A 16,155-nucleotide genomic window follows, 5' to 3' on the forward strand; every position below is an offset into this window, starting at 1 on the left:
TATAAACCTAATCTAGGTGCACTTCCAAACAGTATTTCATATGGGGATAACCCTGTTTTTCCTGTTGGGGTGTACCTAATAGAGAACAAAGCTAAGGGTAGGCACTCAGGCCATGGTTTCTTCAACTCCTGCATAGCCTTTTGTATTTTCAGCTTGATTGTACCATTTACTCTTTCTACTGATCCTGAACTCTGTGGGTGGTAAGGAGTATGAAAACTTTGTTGAACCCCTAACATTGCCATCACATTTTGCATTATTTCTCCCGTGAAATGTGTCCCCCTATCTGATTCTATTGTTTCTGGGAGACCAAACCTAGGTATCAGCTCAGTAATCAGTTTCTTGGCGGTGGCTTTTGCCGTAGCTGATTTTACAAGATAACTTTCGGCCAGCCTGAAAAATAGGCAGATGCACACGAGAACAAATTCAAAGGGGCCGCTCTTAGGCATTTGTATGTAGTCAATCTGCAGTCTCTGAAAGGGATATTGGGCCCGGACCTGATGTTTACATGGGGTTTTCACTCTCTGTCCTGGGTTATTAATCAGACAGATTTGGCATGCAGCACAGTAGTTCCTTGCAGTACTACTGAATCCAGGGGCTAGCCATCCTTGGCTTACAATCCTATACATAGAATTGGAGCTGACATGAGTGGGTAAGTGAACAGCCGCTGCCATTGCGGGGTATAGAGAAGCGGGTAGACATATTTTGTCTCCTTCTCTCCATACATTGTCAAGGCCTGGTGCAGCTCCCTCCTTAACCCAACGGTCCTTCTCAATAGCCCCTGCTTGTTCCTGTAGTTCCATTAGCTGCTGCCATGTGGTTTCGGGCATACTCACCTGTACCGTGGCTAAGGTCTCAGGGCTTACTTCCCCTAGAGCTGCCTTCTTTGCAGTTAAATCTGCAAATGCGTTTCCTTTTGCCTCAGTTGTTTTTGCGCTCGTGTGTGCCGCTATCTTCATGATGGCTACTCTTATAACCTTTTGAAGATTGTTCAGGACTCTTTTGATTCCTTCACCATGTTTAACAGGTGTGCCTGCTGCTGTAAGGTAACCTCTAGCTTTCCATATGTGGCCATAATCATGTGCAACACCGTAGGCGTATGCGGAATCAGTGTAAATGTTCCCTTCTTGTCCCTCCAAGTGTTCTAGGGCTTTCTCTAGAGCGGTTAGTTCCGCTTCTTGTGCCGACATGTGTGCTGGTAGTGACTTTGCCTCAATTACCTGTGTGTCCGTTACCACAGCATAACCTGTGTGATATTTACCTTTGTCATCGGCAAATCTACTACCATCTATGTACAGTGTGTGTTCTGCATTTGCAATGGGTATGTCTGTGACATGTGGGAACCCCGTGGTTTCTTGTTCCATAAGTTGGAAACAATCGTGTTCATCAGATGTTATGTCATGAAACGAAAGTGTGTCAGAATCCTGAGTATCTTGTGCTGTGTCTACACCATTATCATCATTACTCCCCCCTGTCAAATCTGTCTGTAATGGTAAAAGCTGTGCTAAGTTAAAAGAAGTGCATCGCTGAAAGGTAACATTGGGGGGTAGGAGCAAAGTGCATTGTAGACGCAGCTGCCTTGCCATTGATATGTATTTTGGTTGGACCTGTGACAAGATGGCGTGTATGTCATGTGTGGTATGTACCACTACAGGATTGTCTAAGACAATTTCTGAGGATTTGTCAATGATAATTGACACTGCTGCAACTGCTCGTACACAGGACGGTGATCCTCTAGAGACAGGATCGAGAGCCGCCGAGAAGTATGCTACCGGCCTTTGTTTGATGTGTTGTTGTGTCAACACCCCTGTTGCGTGTCCCGTGATTTCAGCAATGTACAAATGAAATGTTTTGGTATAATCAGGGATCCCGATCGCAGGTGCCGAAATTAGTAACCTTTTTAAGGTGCTAAAAGATTCATGACCTGCTTCTGTGAGTACATAGGGTACTATTTTCAAGCAATCATATAATGGCTGCATCAGAGAACTGGCATGTGGTATCCATTGTCTACAATATGACACCATTCCCAGAAACATACGAAGTTGCTTAAAGTTGCGTGGGATATTCATTTGTCTTATGGCCTGGACTCGGTCTTCAGTGAGGTGTCGAGTACCCTGGGATATACAGTGGCCCAAAAAGACAACCTTTTTCTGACATACCTGTAACTTAGTTCTATTCACCTTGCACCCTTTTTCAGCCAGGAATTGTAACAATGATAGAGTGGCTTTTAAACAAGTATCGTTATCCGGACAACATAACAATAGGTCATCTACATATTGCAACAATACACAAGTGTCAGGCGGTAGCCATTCTCGCTATTTTTACCTTTTTAAGGTTTAGTCAGTGGGGCATCAGACAAAAGACCGTCATAACCACTTATGGGTATGGTGTCACGGGACGTCATGTGTGGAGGGACTACTGAATCAGACAACAGACTGCGTGACGCTCCTGTGTCAACCAAACAAGGAATATGTTTACCTTCCACCTTCATCAACATGTGGAGCATTTTGTTCTCTGATTCAGCTAGGACTGGGGCAAGTCATGCGGTCGGATCGTCCCTATCATTGGTACGCCTCTGTCTGTAGTCCCTCGTGTCTCTGTCCGTGTTTCCTTCCTGTTCGTCTTTTATCCTTTTCCTACAGTCTCTTTTTATATGTCCCACCTTGTTGCAGTAATAACAGGTAAGAGGTTTACGGGAGGAATTCCCTCCTTCATTGACCCGGGCAACAGTGTTAACTCCCGGTGTCCTTCTGGGTTTAGTTTCTGCTAAATCAGCCTCTATGCCTTGTGCTTTCTGCAACAATGTTCCTCTGTCCCGTATGGCTCTCCATTCGGGAGTACATGCCTTCAGTTTGTCACCTATTTGGGGTACTAGTCCTTCCATAAACTGTCGATTGAAAGCCCTAATGGTGACGGGTAAGGCTAAATCTAGACCTTCGTCAGCCATCATGCTTTCCATGTTGAGGTAAAATTCTGTAACAGTCTGACCTGGGGCCTGTTTTATGGGCGCTGTCGAACCCCTTTCCTGCTGTTTCCCTTGGCAAAATTCTCGTAACTGAGCAATAAACAGGGGTCTAGAATCTATATGACGAGGATGTATTCCTGGTGGATCTGCCGCTGGATCCCCTTGTGGTCTATGTGGAGCAATTTCATTCATAAATTGATTAAACATCGTTAGTGTCATTTTATGTCTACACAAATCTTCCCTTGTGTCACGAATCTACAGAATGCGGCAGGTTTTGCTACGGGATCAGGAGCATTCTGTATTAATGCCATAAGAGTGTCAGCCGACCAAGGTGTCCATGTCCTCAGAACGACTTGTCGGGTCACTGTAGGTGGCTGTCCTGCTTGACCCGCATTTGGATTATTTACTTGTATTACCCTAGTCCGACTATGGACTGGAGCTACGGGCTCTGGTCTTTGAGCGCCGCAATGTACACATTCCTGTGCCCAGTCTGGGTTCTGGATACCGCATACTCGGCATACCCATCCTCTTCCTCTTAAGGAAGGATAAAGTTTTGGTCTTTCATTACCTGGTGTGGTAGTGTTATAAGGAGGTGGAGTACCTCCCGTATTTACCCTATCGCCGGGAGCAGAAGGAAGACTTTTGTGTCGGACCTTCATATCCCATCCACCCTTTTCCTGACAATACTCCCATCCCTCCTCTTCAGCCCTGTTGGAAACCTTAATTAAACATTGTATTTGTGATACCCATCTGTTCTGCAATATCTCTCCCTGTCTGTCTTTCTTTATTTCTTCCCAACCTTCTACACTTAATCCATTTTCTCCATCCATCCCCAATTTCTTGAGAATCCTATTCGTGCCCTGTGCCTTATCCTTCCCATACAACATTGTAATTATGTCTTTAACAGCATAACATTTCTGAGATTCCTCCTGGGGTTTACCATGTGTCTGGCCCATTTTGACAGTCCTGCCTAGGTGGCGTTTGGATCACTTACTAAGTGTCTCGTTGCCTTCTCCTCCTAGGGTGCCAAAATACTAAAAACCCTCTCCTATATGAGATTTCTGAAATCGAATTACCTTATATGCTAGCCAACTGACAAATATTATGACCAGACTGACAGCTACAACATATACAAGCATTCCCTTTTGGTGGCCAAACACATATGACTAGGTCTCCGGGACTTTGTGGAGACCTTATTTCCGTCCCATTACCATGGAATCTCTCAGCATTTGTTTCTTATTCCTGCTTTATTGAGGCAGTCAGGACTTATACTTTCAACCCGTTTTTAGGCTCATGAATCAAAAAGCGTATATCAAACTTAAGTGTCGGACCCCCAAAGTACTCTTACGAGTTAAGGGCGCATTCCGTTACCCATTGGGATGATATATGTTTCAATTCACACCATACAAACAGGGCTTATCTCATTCACAACAGACAGATGACAAGTAGACAGACAAGAAACAACGGTAACATAAGCCAAAATATTAAGTTCAAGACCCGCTTACTACAGAGGTTGGTGTTTACCTGAAGAACAATTCAGACAGATCAGGTGGGCACAAATCTAAGAAGCACAGAGTTTATAAGAAAATAAAGCTTTTCTTACCTGCGCAGGATTTGTCTGTGGTTCTTGATGTGCCCGACCATTTCGTTCCGTCCTTATGTTCGTTCGCCTCTTGTAGTTTCTTCAGCGAGTCCGTGTTCGCGGCGCCAGAAATGTTAGGTGTGACCTCAACAAGTCACCTATTTGTCAGGTTATGTTACCGTTTCCCAATTGTTAGTTAGAGTTCTTATCCAAGCAAAGAGACACGGAGGTATTATTCAGTATTTCTGCTCAGAAGTCCGTCGTTAACTCTGACTGTCTCTGACTGACTCTGGCTCTGAGGCTTCTTTATTACATCTTTTATAGACAGAAAAGGGCAAACATCAGCAAATGTAAAAAAACAACATTTTCAAAGAAAAGACAATTCTCCGGGTGTTATCAGCTGATAAGACAATCTTCTGGGCGTAGACTGCTTTTTAGGGCTGATGCGGCCTCTTCTTGATGAGTACGTGACAATAGATGACGAATCCTTATTTTACAGAGAAGGATAGAAAAATACATGTATTTAGTAAGACATACGGTCAACCATTTTGTTTCAACATATACCTTAATCCTTACAGACCAGTAATAAGCAGTATATACTATAACCAGTAGTAAGCCCTGTATAATCAGTATTGTATCTTGTGTGCAGGGTGACGGACTGCGTTCTGCGGGTGAACGATGTGGATGTGACGGAAGTGGTTCACAGTAAAGCGGTGGAGGCTCTGAAGGAGGCTGGGCCAGTAGTGAGGCTGCTAGTCCGACGCAGACAAAGTCCCCCAGAGACCATTGTGGAGGTCAATCTACTAAAAGGTCCTAAAGGTGAGTATGGAGAATGCTGGGAAGTGGAGGATGACCAGCAAACACGTGGCTGTTCCTTGAACATGTCGTTGGGGATGCAGTTTCCAGGACTGGGAGGTTTTAGGATTGGGAGTTTAGGATTAGAGATGGTGGTCTGAGTTTATCGAATGAGGAAAAGTTCCAGAGAACTGGGCACACATTTTACAATAATATTGTACAATCTTCACGCTAAGAATTGTAAAGAAATATGTGACACTGTGTGTAATACAGAAGTATGAGGCACTGTGTGTGATACAGAGGTATGGGGCACTGTGTGTGGTGTGGGCTGTGTGGTGTGAGCTGTGTGGTGTGGGCTGTGTTGTGTGTGGGATGGGTTGTGTGGTGTGGGCTGTGTTGTGTGTGGGATGGGTTGTGTGGTGTGGTGTGTGGAGTGGGTTGTGTGGTGTGTGGAGTGGACTGTGTAGTGTGGGCTGTGTTGTGTGTGGAGTGGGCTGTGTGGTGTGTGGCGTCGGCTGTGTGGAGTGTGCTGTGTGGTGTGGTATGTATAGTGGGCTGTGCGGCCTGTGGTATGGGCTGTGTGGAGTGGGCTTTGTGGTGTGGTGAGTTTGCTGTGTTGAGTGGTGTGTGGAGTGGGCTGTGTGGTGTGTGGCATGGACTGTGTGAAGTGTGCTGTGTGATATGTATAGTGGGCTGTGCAGTCTGTGGTATGGGCTGTGTGGAGTGGGCTTTGTGGTGTGGTGAGTTTGCTGTGTTGAGTGGTGTGTGGAGTGGGCTGTGTGGTGTGTGGCATGGACTGTGTGAAGTGTGCTGTGTGGTATGTATAGTGGGCTGTGCGGTCTATGGTATGGGCTTTGTGGTGTGGTGAGTGGTGTGTGGAGTGGGCTGTGTGGTGTGTGTGGAGTGGGCTGTGTGGTATGTGCTGTGTAGTGTGGACTGTGTAGCATGGGCTGTGTGGGGTGGGCTGTGCGGTGTGTGGAATGGGCTGTGTGGGGTGGGCTATGTGGTGTGTGGAATGGGCTGTGTGGGGTGGGTTGTGTGGGCTGTGGGCTGTGTGTTGTGAGCTGTATGATGTGGTTTGTGGGATGGGCTGTGTGGAGTGTGGGATGGGCTGTGTGGTGTGTGGAGTGGGCTGTGTAGTGTGTGCTGTGTGGAGTGGGCTTTGCTGTGTATGGTGTGTGGGATGGGTTGTGTGGTATGTGGAGTAGGCTGTGTGGTGTGGACTGTATAGTGTGGGCTGTATGGTGTGGGTTGTGTGGTCTGTGGAGAGGGCTGTGTGGTGTGATGAGTGGTATGTGGAGTTTGCTGTGTTGAGTGGTGTGTGGAGTGGGCTGTGTGGTATGTATACTGGGCTGTGCAGTCTGTGGTATGGGCTGTGTGGAGTGGGATTTGTGATGTGTGGTATGTGCTGTGTGGTGTGGACTGTGTGGCATGTGCTGTGTGGGGTGGGCTATGTGGTGTGTGGAATGGGCTGTGTGAAGTGGGCTGTGTGGCGTGGCATGAGCTGTGTGGTGTGGGGTGGGCTGTGTGGTGTGTGGCGTAGGTTGTGTAGTGTGGGCTGTGTGATGTGGTATGTGAGATGTGTGGTGTGGGCTGTGGGATGGGTTGTGTGGTCTGGTGTGTGGAGTGGGCTGTGTGGTGTGTTGAGTGGAATGTGTAGTGTGTGCTGTGTGGTGTGTGGAGTGGGCTGTGCTGTGTATGGTGTGTGGGATGGGTTGTGTGGTATGTGGAGTAGGCTGTGTGGTGTGGACTGTATAGTGTGGGCTGTATGGTGTGGGTTGTGTGGTCTGTGGAGAGGGCTGTGTGGTGTGATGAGTGGTGTGTGGCATGGGTTTTGTGGTATGTGGAGTTTGCTGTGTTGAGTGGTGTGTGGAGTGGGCTGTGTGGTGTTGTATGTATACTGGGCTGTGCAGTCTGTGGTATGGGCTGTGTGGAGTGGGTTTTGTGGTGTGTGTGTGGTATGTGCTGTGTGGTGTGGACTGTGTGGCATGTGCTGTGTGGGGTGGGCTATGTGGTGTGTGGAATGGGCTGTGTGAAGTGGGCTGTGTGGCGTGGGGTGGGCTGTGTGGTGTGTGGCGTAGGTTGTGTAGTGTGGGCTGTGTGATGTGGTGTGTGGGATGTGTGGTGTGGGCTGTGGGATGGGTTGTGTGGTCTGGTGTGTGGAGTGGGCTGTGTGGTGTGTTGAGTGGAATGTGTAGTGTGGGCTGTGTGGTGTGTTGAGTGTGGTGTGGGCTGTGTGGTGTGGAGAGTGGTCTGGTATGTGTGGTCTGTTGTATGGGCTGTGTTGTGTAGCTTTTGTTGTGTGGAGTGGGCTTTGTGGTGTGTGGAGTGTGCTGTGTGGAGTGGGGTATGGGCTGTGTGGTGTGCGGAGTGGGTAGTGTGGTGTGTGTGGAATGGGCTGTGTGGTATGTGTTGTGTTGTGTGGACTGTGTTGCATAGGCTGTGTGGGGTGGGCTGTGTGGTGTGTAGCGTAGGCTGTGTGGTGTGGCGTGGGCTATGTGGTGTGTGGAGTAGACTGTGTGCTGTAGAGTGGGCTCTGTGGTATAGGCTGTGTGGAACGTGTAGTAGGCTGTGTGGTGTGTGGAGTGGGCTGTGTGGCGTGGGCTGTGTGGTGTGTGGAGTGGACTGTGTGGTGTGGGCTGTGTGGAGTGGGCTGTGTGGTGCGTGGAGTGGACCATGTGGAGTGGACTGTGTGGTGTGTGGCGTTGGTTGTGTGGTGCGTGGAGTGGACCATGTGGAGTGGACTGTGTGGTGTGTGGCGTGGGTTGTGTGGTGTGTGGAGTGGACTGTGTGCTGTGAAGCAGGCTCTGTGGTATATGCTGTGTGATGTGGGCTGTGTGGTGTGTGGCGTGGGCTGTATATAATGGGCTGTGTGGAGTGGGCTGTGTGGTGTTTGCATTGGGCTGTGTGGAGTGGGATGTGGCATATGGAGTGGGCTGTGTGGAGTTGGTTGTGTGGTGTCGAGTGATCTGTGTGGAGTGTGCTGTGTGGTGTATGGCACGGGCTGTGTGGTGTGTGGAGTGTGCTGTGTGGTGTATGGCATGGGCTGTGTGGTGTGTGGAGTGTGCTGTGTGGTGTATGGCACGGGCTGTGTGGTGTATGGCACGGGCTGTGTGGTGTATGGCATGGGCTGTGTGGTGTGTGGAGTGTGCTGTGTGGTGTATGGTATGGGCTGTGCAGTGTGTGGAGTGGGCTGTGTGGTGTGTATAGTGGGCTGTGTGGAGAGTGGTGTGGGCTCTGTGGTGTGTATTGTGAGCTGTGTGGTGTGGAGTGGGCTGTGTGCTGTGTGGAGTGGGCTGTGGATAGTGGGCTGTGCGGTATGCGGAGTGGGCTGTGCGGTATGCGGAGTGGACTGTGTGGTGTGTGGAGTGGGCTGTGTGGATTGTGGAAAGCGCTGTGTGGTCTGTGGACTGGGTTGTGTAGTGTATATAGCGGGCTGTGGGGAGTGGGCTGTGAGATATGTGGTGTGGGCTGTGTGGTCTGTGGAGTGGGCTGTGTGGTGTGTATAGTGGGCTGTGTGGTGTGTGGCTTGTGCTGTGTAGAGTGGGTTGTGTGGTGTGTGCTGTGTGGAGTGGGCTGTGTAGTGTGTGCTGTGTGGAGTGGGCTGTGTGGATATGGAGTGTGCTGTGCGGAGTGGAGTGTGGTGTGTGGAGTGGCTTGTGTGGAGTGTGCTGTGTGGAGTGGGCTGTGTGGAGAGTGGAGTGGGCTGTGTGCTGTGTGGAGTGTGCTGTGTGGAGTGCAGAGTGTGCTGTGTGGAGTGCAGAGTGTGCTGTGTGGAGTGCAGAGTGGGCTGTGTGGTGTGTGGAGTGGGCTGTGTGGAGTGGGCTGTGTGGTGTGTGGAGCGGGCTGTGTGGAGTGTGGTGTGTGCTGTGTGGAGTGGAGTGTGGAGTGTGCTGTGTGGAGTGGGTTGTGTGCTGTGTGGAGTGGGTTGTGTGCTGTGTGGAGTGTGGAGTGTGCTGTGTGGAGTGTGCTGTGTGGAGTGGGCTGTGTGGTGTGAGCTGTGTGGTGTGGGCTTTGTGGAGTGCGGAGTCTGCTGTGTGGAGTGGGCTGTGTAGAGTGGGTTGTGTGGTGTGGGCTGTGTGGAGTGTGCTGTGTGGAGTGGGCAGTGTGGAGTGGGCTGTTCTGTGTGGAGAGAGCTGTGTGGTGTGTGCTGTGTGGAGTGGGCTGTGTGGTGTGCATAGTGGGCTGTATGGTGAGGGGAGTGGGCTGTGTGGAGTGTGTCATGTGGAGTGGGCTGTGTGATGCATGGAGTGGGCTGTGTGGGGTGTGGTGTGGTCTGTGTGGAGTGGGCTGTGCTGTGTGGAGTGTGCTGTGTGGATTGGGCTGTGCTGTGTGGCGTGGGCTGCATGGGGTGTACTGTGTGGTGTGTGCTGTGTGGAGTGGGCTGTGTGCTGTGTGGAGTGGGCTGTGTATAGAGGGCTGTGTGGAGTAGGCTGTGTGGTGTCTATAGTTGGCTGTATGGTGAGGGGAGTGGGCTGTGTGGTGTGTGGAGTGGGCTGTGGTGTGTGTGGAGTGGGCTGTGTGGAGTGGGCTGTGTGGTGTATGGAGTGGGCTGTGTGGTGTGTGGAGTGGGCTGTGTGGAGTGGGCTGTGTATAGTGGGGTGTGTGCTGTGTGGTGTGGGCTGTGTGATGTGTGGAGTGGGCTGTGTGGTGTGTGGAGTGTGCTGTGTGGAGTGTGGGCTGTGTGGTGTGTGGAGTGGGCTGTGTGGTGTGTGGAGTGGGCTGTGTGGTGTGTGGAGTGAGCTGTTTGGTATGTGGAGTGTGCTGTGTGGTGTGTGGAGTGTGCTGTGTGGTGTGGGCTGTGTATAGAGGGCTGTGTGGAGTAGGCTGTGTGGTGTCTATAGTTGGCTGTATGGTGAGGGGAGTGGGCTGTGTGGTGTGTGGAGTGGGCTGTGGTGTGTGTGGAGTGGGCTGTGTGGAGTGGGCTGTGTGGTGTATGGAGTGAGCTGTGTGGTGTGTGGAGTGGGCTGTGTGGAGTGGGCTGTGTATAGTGGGGTGTGTGCTGTGTGGTGTGGGCTGTGTGATGTGTGGAATGGGCTGTGTGGTGTGTGCAGTGAGCTGTGTGGAGTGCGCTGTGTTGTGTGGAGTGCGCTGTGTGGAGTGTGCTGTGTTGTGTGGAGTGGGCTGTGTGCTGTGTTGTTTGGAGTGTGCTGTGTGGTACGTGGAGTGTGCTGTGTTGTGTGGAGTGTGCTGTGTGGAGTGGGCTGTGTGGTGTGTGGAGTGGACTCTGTGGTGTGTGGAGTGTGGTGTGTGGAGTGTGGTGTGTGGAGCGTGGTGTGTGGAGCGTGGTGTGTGGAGTGTGCTGTGTGGAGCATGCTGTGTGGAGCGTGCTGTGCGGAGCATGCTGTGTGGAGCGAGCTGTGTGGTGTGGGCTGTGTGGAGTGGGCTGTGTGGTGTGTGGAGTGTGCTGTGTGGTGTGTGTTGTGGTGTGTGTAGAGTGGGCTGTGTGCTGTGTGGTGTGTGGAGTGTGCTGTGTGGAGTGGGCTGTGTGGTGTGTGGAGTGGGCTCTGTGGTTTGTGGAGTGTGGTGTGTGGAGCGTGCTGTTTGGTGTGTGCTGTGTGGAGTGGGCTGTGTGGAGTGTGGTGTGTGCTGTGTGGTGTGGGCTGTGTGGAGTGTGCTGTGTGGAATGGGGTGTGTGGAGTGAGCTGTGTGGAGTGCGCTGTGTGGAGTGTGCTGTGCAGTGTGGGCTGTGTGGAGTGTGCTGTGTGGAGTGGGCTGTGTGGTGTGTGGAGTGTACTGTGTGGTGTGGTGTGAGGAGTGGGCTGTATGGTGCGTGGAGTGTGGATTGGGCTATGTGGATTGGGCTATGTGGATTGGGCTATGTGGAGTGGGCTGTGTGGAGTGTGCTGTGTGAGTGGGCTGTGTGGAGTGTGCTGTGTGGAGTGTGCTGTGTGGAGTGGACTGTGTGGTGTGTGGAGTGGGCTGTGTAGTATGCTGTGTGAAGTGGACTGTGTAGTGCGCTGTGTGAAGTGGACTGTGTAGTGCGCTGTGTGGAGTGAGCTGTGTGGAGTGGGCTGTGTAGTGTGTGGAATGGGCTGTGTGGAGCGGGTTGTGTGGAGTGTGCTGTGTGGAGTGTGCTGTGTGGAGTGGGCTTTGTGGTGTGTGCTGTGTGGTGTGTGGAGTGTGCTGTGTGGAGTGGGCTGTGTGGAGTGGGCTGTTTATAGTGTGCTGTGTGGAGTGAGCTTTGTGGAGTGGGCTGTGTAGTGTGTGGAGTGGGCTGTGTGGAGTGGGGTTCATGGAGTGGGCTGTTTGGTGTGTGGAGTGGGCTGTGTGGAGTGTGCTGTGTGGAGTGGGCTGTGTGGTTTGTGGAGTGTCCTGTGTGGTTTGTGGAGTGGTCTGTGTGCTGTGTGGAGTGTGCTGTGTGGAGTGTGCTGTGTGGAGTGGGCTGTGTGGTGTCTATAGTTGGCTGTGTGGTGTGTGGAGTGGGCTGTGTGGTGTGTGGAGTGTGCTGTGTGAAGTGGGCTGTTTGGTGTGTGGAGTGTGCTGTGTGGAGTGGGCTGTTTGGTGTGTGGAGTGTGCTGTGTGGAGTGGGCTGTGTGGTGTGTGGAGTGGGCTGTTTGGTGTGCGGAGTGTGCTGTGTGGAGTGGGCTGTGTGGTGTGTGGAGTGGGCTGTTTGGTGTGTGGAGTGTGCTGTGTGGAGTGGGCTGTTTGGTGTGTGGAGTGGGCTGTGTGGAGTGTGCTGTGTAGAGTGTGCTGTGGGCTGTGTGGAGTGTGCTGTGTGGTGTTTCGAGTGGGCTGTGTGGAGTGGACTGAGAAGGCGGAGCCGGATTTCATCTATTGGGTTCAGTATGGGAGATGGATGGGGGAGCTGAGGAGGGGGGAGCGGAGGAGGGGGGAGCGGAGAATGGAGGAGTGGAGGAGGGGGGAGTGGAGGGGATTCTCTGCCCGGGTGGGAGGAGCATTTTGTTCTCACTGCACTTTGCTGCAGAATAACTTCATGTAGCCTCTAGGTGGCGGCAACAACACAGAGAATAATCACCCAAATATTCCCCAAATCTGGCATACGTTCTTTTCTCAGGAGAACTTCCCACCACCGAGCCGTAATGGTTCTCTAAAGCCGGGGTTGCACAGGTCCGGTTGCGGTTTGCAGTCCAGAGTCCGGTGCGGTTTTGTTCACCGATGCAGGTGTGATTTAGGTGCAAATTCTAATTTGAATTCTCACCCAAATATGAACTAAAATCGCACAGGACCCTTTTCAGAAACAGACCGCTAGTTCTGTTCTGTGGACAACAAAAATTTGGAATTTTTCTTCACTTCCTGTCTCATAGTCACAAGAGGAAATCTCTCCTGAGGGAATCAAGGGTTTGACTCCTACCTTTGAGTAATTGAGGGAATCAAGGGTTTGAGGGAATCAAGGGTTTGACTCCTACCTTATAGATGTAACAATGCAGTCTTCTTCCATTGCTCTCCAGGGCTGGGGTTCAGTATTGCCGGAGGAATCGGGAACCAACACATTCCAGGAGACAACAGCATCTACATCACCAAGATCATTGAGGGGGGAGCAGCACAGAAAGACGGAAGACTGCAGATCGGTGACCGGCTCTTGGCGGTGAGTGCCAGACCTCGTGTTGGAGAGCTGAAGGCAGAAGGCAGATTTCCTTCCCACCTAACAATTTCTTATTCACCTTTTCGCAGGTAAATAACAGCAACCTACAGGATGTCCGACACGAGGAAGCCGTGTCTGCTCTGAAGAACACGTCCGATATGGTTTATCTCAAAGTGGCCAAGCCGGGTCCAGTTCACCTCAATGAGATTTACGCTCCCCCTGACTATGCCAGCAGTGAGTATGACCTACACAGGGCCCATCTTGTGTTAGAAGCTGCCCTTGTCTTGTCTAATACTAGAGGAGGTGCCACCTACACAGGGCCCATCTCATGTTAGAAGCTGCCCTTGTCTTGTCTGATCCTAGAGGAGGCACCACCTGCACAGGGCCCATCTCATGTTAGAAGCTGCCCTTGTCTTGTCTAATCCTAGAGGAGGCACCACCTGCACAGGGACCATCTCATGTTAGAAGCTCTTGTCTTGTCTAATCCTAGATGAGGCACCACTTGCACAGGGGACATTTCATGTTAGAAGCTGCCCTTGTCTTGTTTAATTCTAGTGGAGCTGCCACCTAAACAGCGCTCACCCCATGTTCTAAGCTGCCCTTGCCTTATCTAATCCTAGAGAAGAAACCACCAGCACAGGGGCCATCTCATGTTAGAAGCTACCCTTGTCTTGTCTAATCCTATAGGGGGCATAACCTACACCCATGCATATCTGATGTAAGATTTACGTATCTAGACTGTGAAATTCTATCACCTGTCTTCTCACCTGTCCTGTCTCTTCTTGACTTCGCAGCTTTCACTGTTGATAACCATATAAGCCATAACTCCACTCTGGGTGGATACCTGAGCAGCGTGGAGAGCAAATCCCCATACCAGCCCCCTCAAGTCACGCCATCTAGGTTTTCTCCTGTTCCTCGACACATGCTGGGAGAAGAGGATTTCACCAGGTGAGAACTGTGTGTAAAGTAAGACGATGAGAACGTGTCATGACATCCCCACTGTGGCGCTAACATCAGGTCATGTGATATCCGACTTCCCACATTCATTCCATAATGTACTATGTTATCAAAAGTCTGTGGACACCTGTATGAGCTTGTTGGACATCCTGTTCGAGATCCACAGCTATTATTATGGAGGTGCCCTTCCACCATCACTACCATGGTCATTAATATGGAGGTGCCCTTCCACCACCGCTACCATGGCCATTAATATGGAGGTGCCCTTCCACCACCACTACCATGACCATTAATATGAAGATGCCCCTCAACCACCACTACCATGGGCATTAATATGGAGGTGCCCTTCCACCACCACTACCATGACCATTAATATAAAGATGCCCCTCAACCACCACTACCATGGTCATTAATATGGAGGTGCCCTTCCACCACCACTACCATGACCATTAATATGAAGATGCTCCTCAACCACCACTACCATGGCCATTAATATGGAGTTGCCCCCAACCCCCATGGCCATTAATACTGAGTTTCCTCCCAATGGGCATCCTTATGGAGTTCCACCATAAAAGTTACACCTTTATTATAGAGTTGCCCCTTTTTGTGACTAAAACAGCCTCCATTCTTCTGGAGAGAATTTGCACAAGATTTGTGTTGGAATGTGTGCCCCTTTGTGAGGTCTGGTATTGATGCTGGATGAGATGATCTGGCTCACCATCTGCATTCCAATTCATCCCAAAGGTATCCAGAAGGGTTTAGGTTATGGCTCTGTGCAGGACACTCGATTTCATCCACAACAAACTGGTCATGCCATGTCTTTATGGAGCTGGCTTTGTACTCTGTGTGTGGGTGTGTGTGTGGGGGGGTTGGTAGAGCACAATTGTCTACAGTGTCTTTGTATGATGTAGTATTAACTGATTCCTTCAAATACTGATGTTGGGTGAGAAGATCTGGCTCACCATCATCATTCCAATTCATCCCAAAGGTGTTTAGTAGGGTTGAAGTCGGAGTTCCGAGTTCCATCCGAGAACCATGGTCGTTAATATGGAGTTGACCCCCTTTGTGTGTATAACATCCTCCACCCTTCCAGGAAGGTTTTCCACAAGATTTTGGAGGGTGTCTGTGGGAAGTTGTGCCCATTTGAGAGGTCAGGTAGTGATGTTGGGTAAGAAGACCTGGCTCACCATCGGCATTCCAATTCATCCCAGTGGTGTTCAGTATGGTTGAAGTCAGGGCTCTGTGCAGGACACTTTTGTTTCTCCACACCAAACTGGTCAAATCATGTCTTTATGGAGCTGGCTTTGTACATAGGAGCACAGTCATGCTGGAACAGAAAAAGGTCTTCACAATACTGTTATCACAAGGGCACAATTGTCTACAATGTCTGTGTATAATGGAGTATTATCAGGACCCTTCACTGGAGACAACTGAACTGAATAATCTGGAGAGGGGTCCACATAGGTTGTGCCATATAGTGTATTAGTCTGAAGCAGGATGAGCCTTTCTTGGATTTTAAGATGTGCGGCTTGCAAGGACAAGACTGATGTTGGATGAGAAGATCTGCCTGACAGTTGGTGTTCTATGTCATTTCAAAGGTGTTCAGTAGGGTTGAGGTCAGAGCTCTGTGGAGGACACTTAAGTTCCTCCACACCAACCATGCCTTTTTTGTGGTGGCTCCAATCTTCTGGGAAGATTTTCCACAAGATTTTGGAGGGTGTTTGTGGGGATCTGTCCCCATTTGTGAGGTCGGGTACTGATGTTGGATAAGAAGACTTAGCTTACATATTGTGCCTTGTGTTGGGCACCAAAAAAAAAAAAAGACCTGGCTCACCATTGGCATTCCAATTCATCCCAAAGGTGTTCCGTAGGGTGAGGTCAGGGCTCTGTACAGAACATTCGAGTTCTTCCACATCAAACTGGTCAAACCACATCTTTATGGAGATTTTGATTGAGAAGACCTGACTCATTCCAATTCATCCACAAGGTGTTCAGTAGGGTTAAGTCAGGGCTCAGTGCAGAACACTCGATTTTATCCACAATCTCAAACCTACTGAACACATTTGGGATGGGAAGACCTCATACCAAAGATGTTCCATAGGGTTAAGTGCAGGTACTGATGTTGGATGCGAAGACCTTATACCAAAGGTCTTCCAAAAGTCCAAAAGTGGGGGTTGAGGTCAGGGCTCTGTGCAGGACACTCAAGTTCCTCCACAGCAAACTGGTCTCACCATGTCTTTATGGATGGCTCCACTCTTTTGGGAAGGCTTTCCACAAGATTTTGGAGGGCTTAGTACACTGGGGGGAGGCACA

General features: G+C 50.3%; 1 protein-coding gene across 1 annotated transcript in view; it reads left to right on the forward strand.

Moving 5' to 3' along the window:
- The window catches only part of DLG3 (discs large MAGUK scaffold protein 3), a 243,744-nt gene that overhangs the window by 107,588 nt on the left and 120,001 nt on the right, over positions 1-16,155 (forward strand). Inside the window, 4 exon segments of the mRNA XM_077474345.1 lie at positions 5,194-5,363; positions 12,752-12,888; positions 12,975-13,119; positions 13,680-13,833. Of these exon segments, the coding sequence (XP_077330471.1) occupies positions 5,194-5,363; positions 12,752-12,888; positions 12,975-13,119; positions 13,680-13,833 (606 nt within the window).

This window comes from Lithobates pipiens, unplaced genomic scaffold (assembly GCF_037356315.1).
Source record: "Lithobates pipiens isolate NorthernLeopardFrog02 unplaced genomic scaffold, aLitPip1_a1.2 Scaffold_1, whole genome shotgun sequence".
Taxonomy (NCBI): Eukaryota; Metazoa; Chordata; class Amphibia; order Anura; family Ranidae; genus Lithobates; species Lithobates pipiens.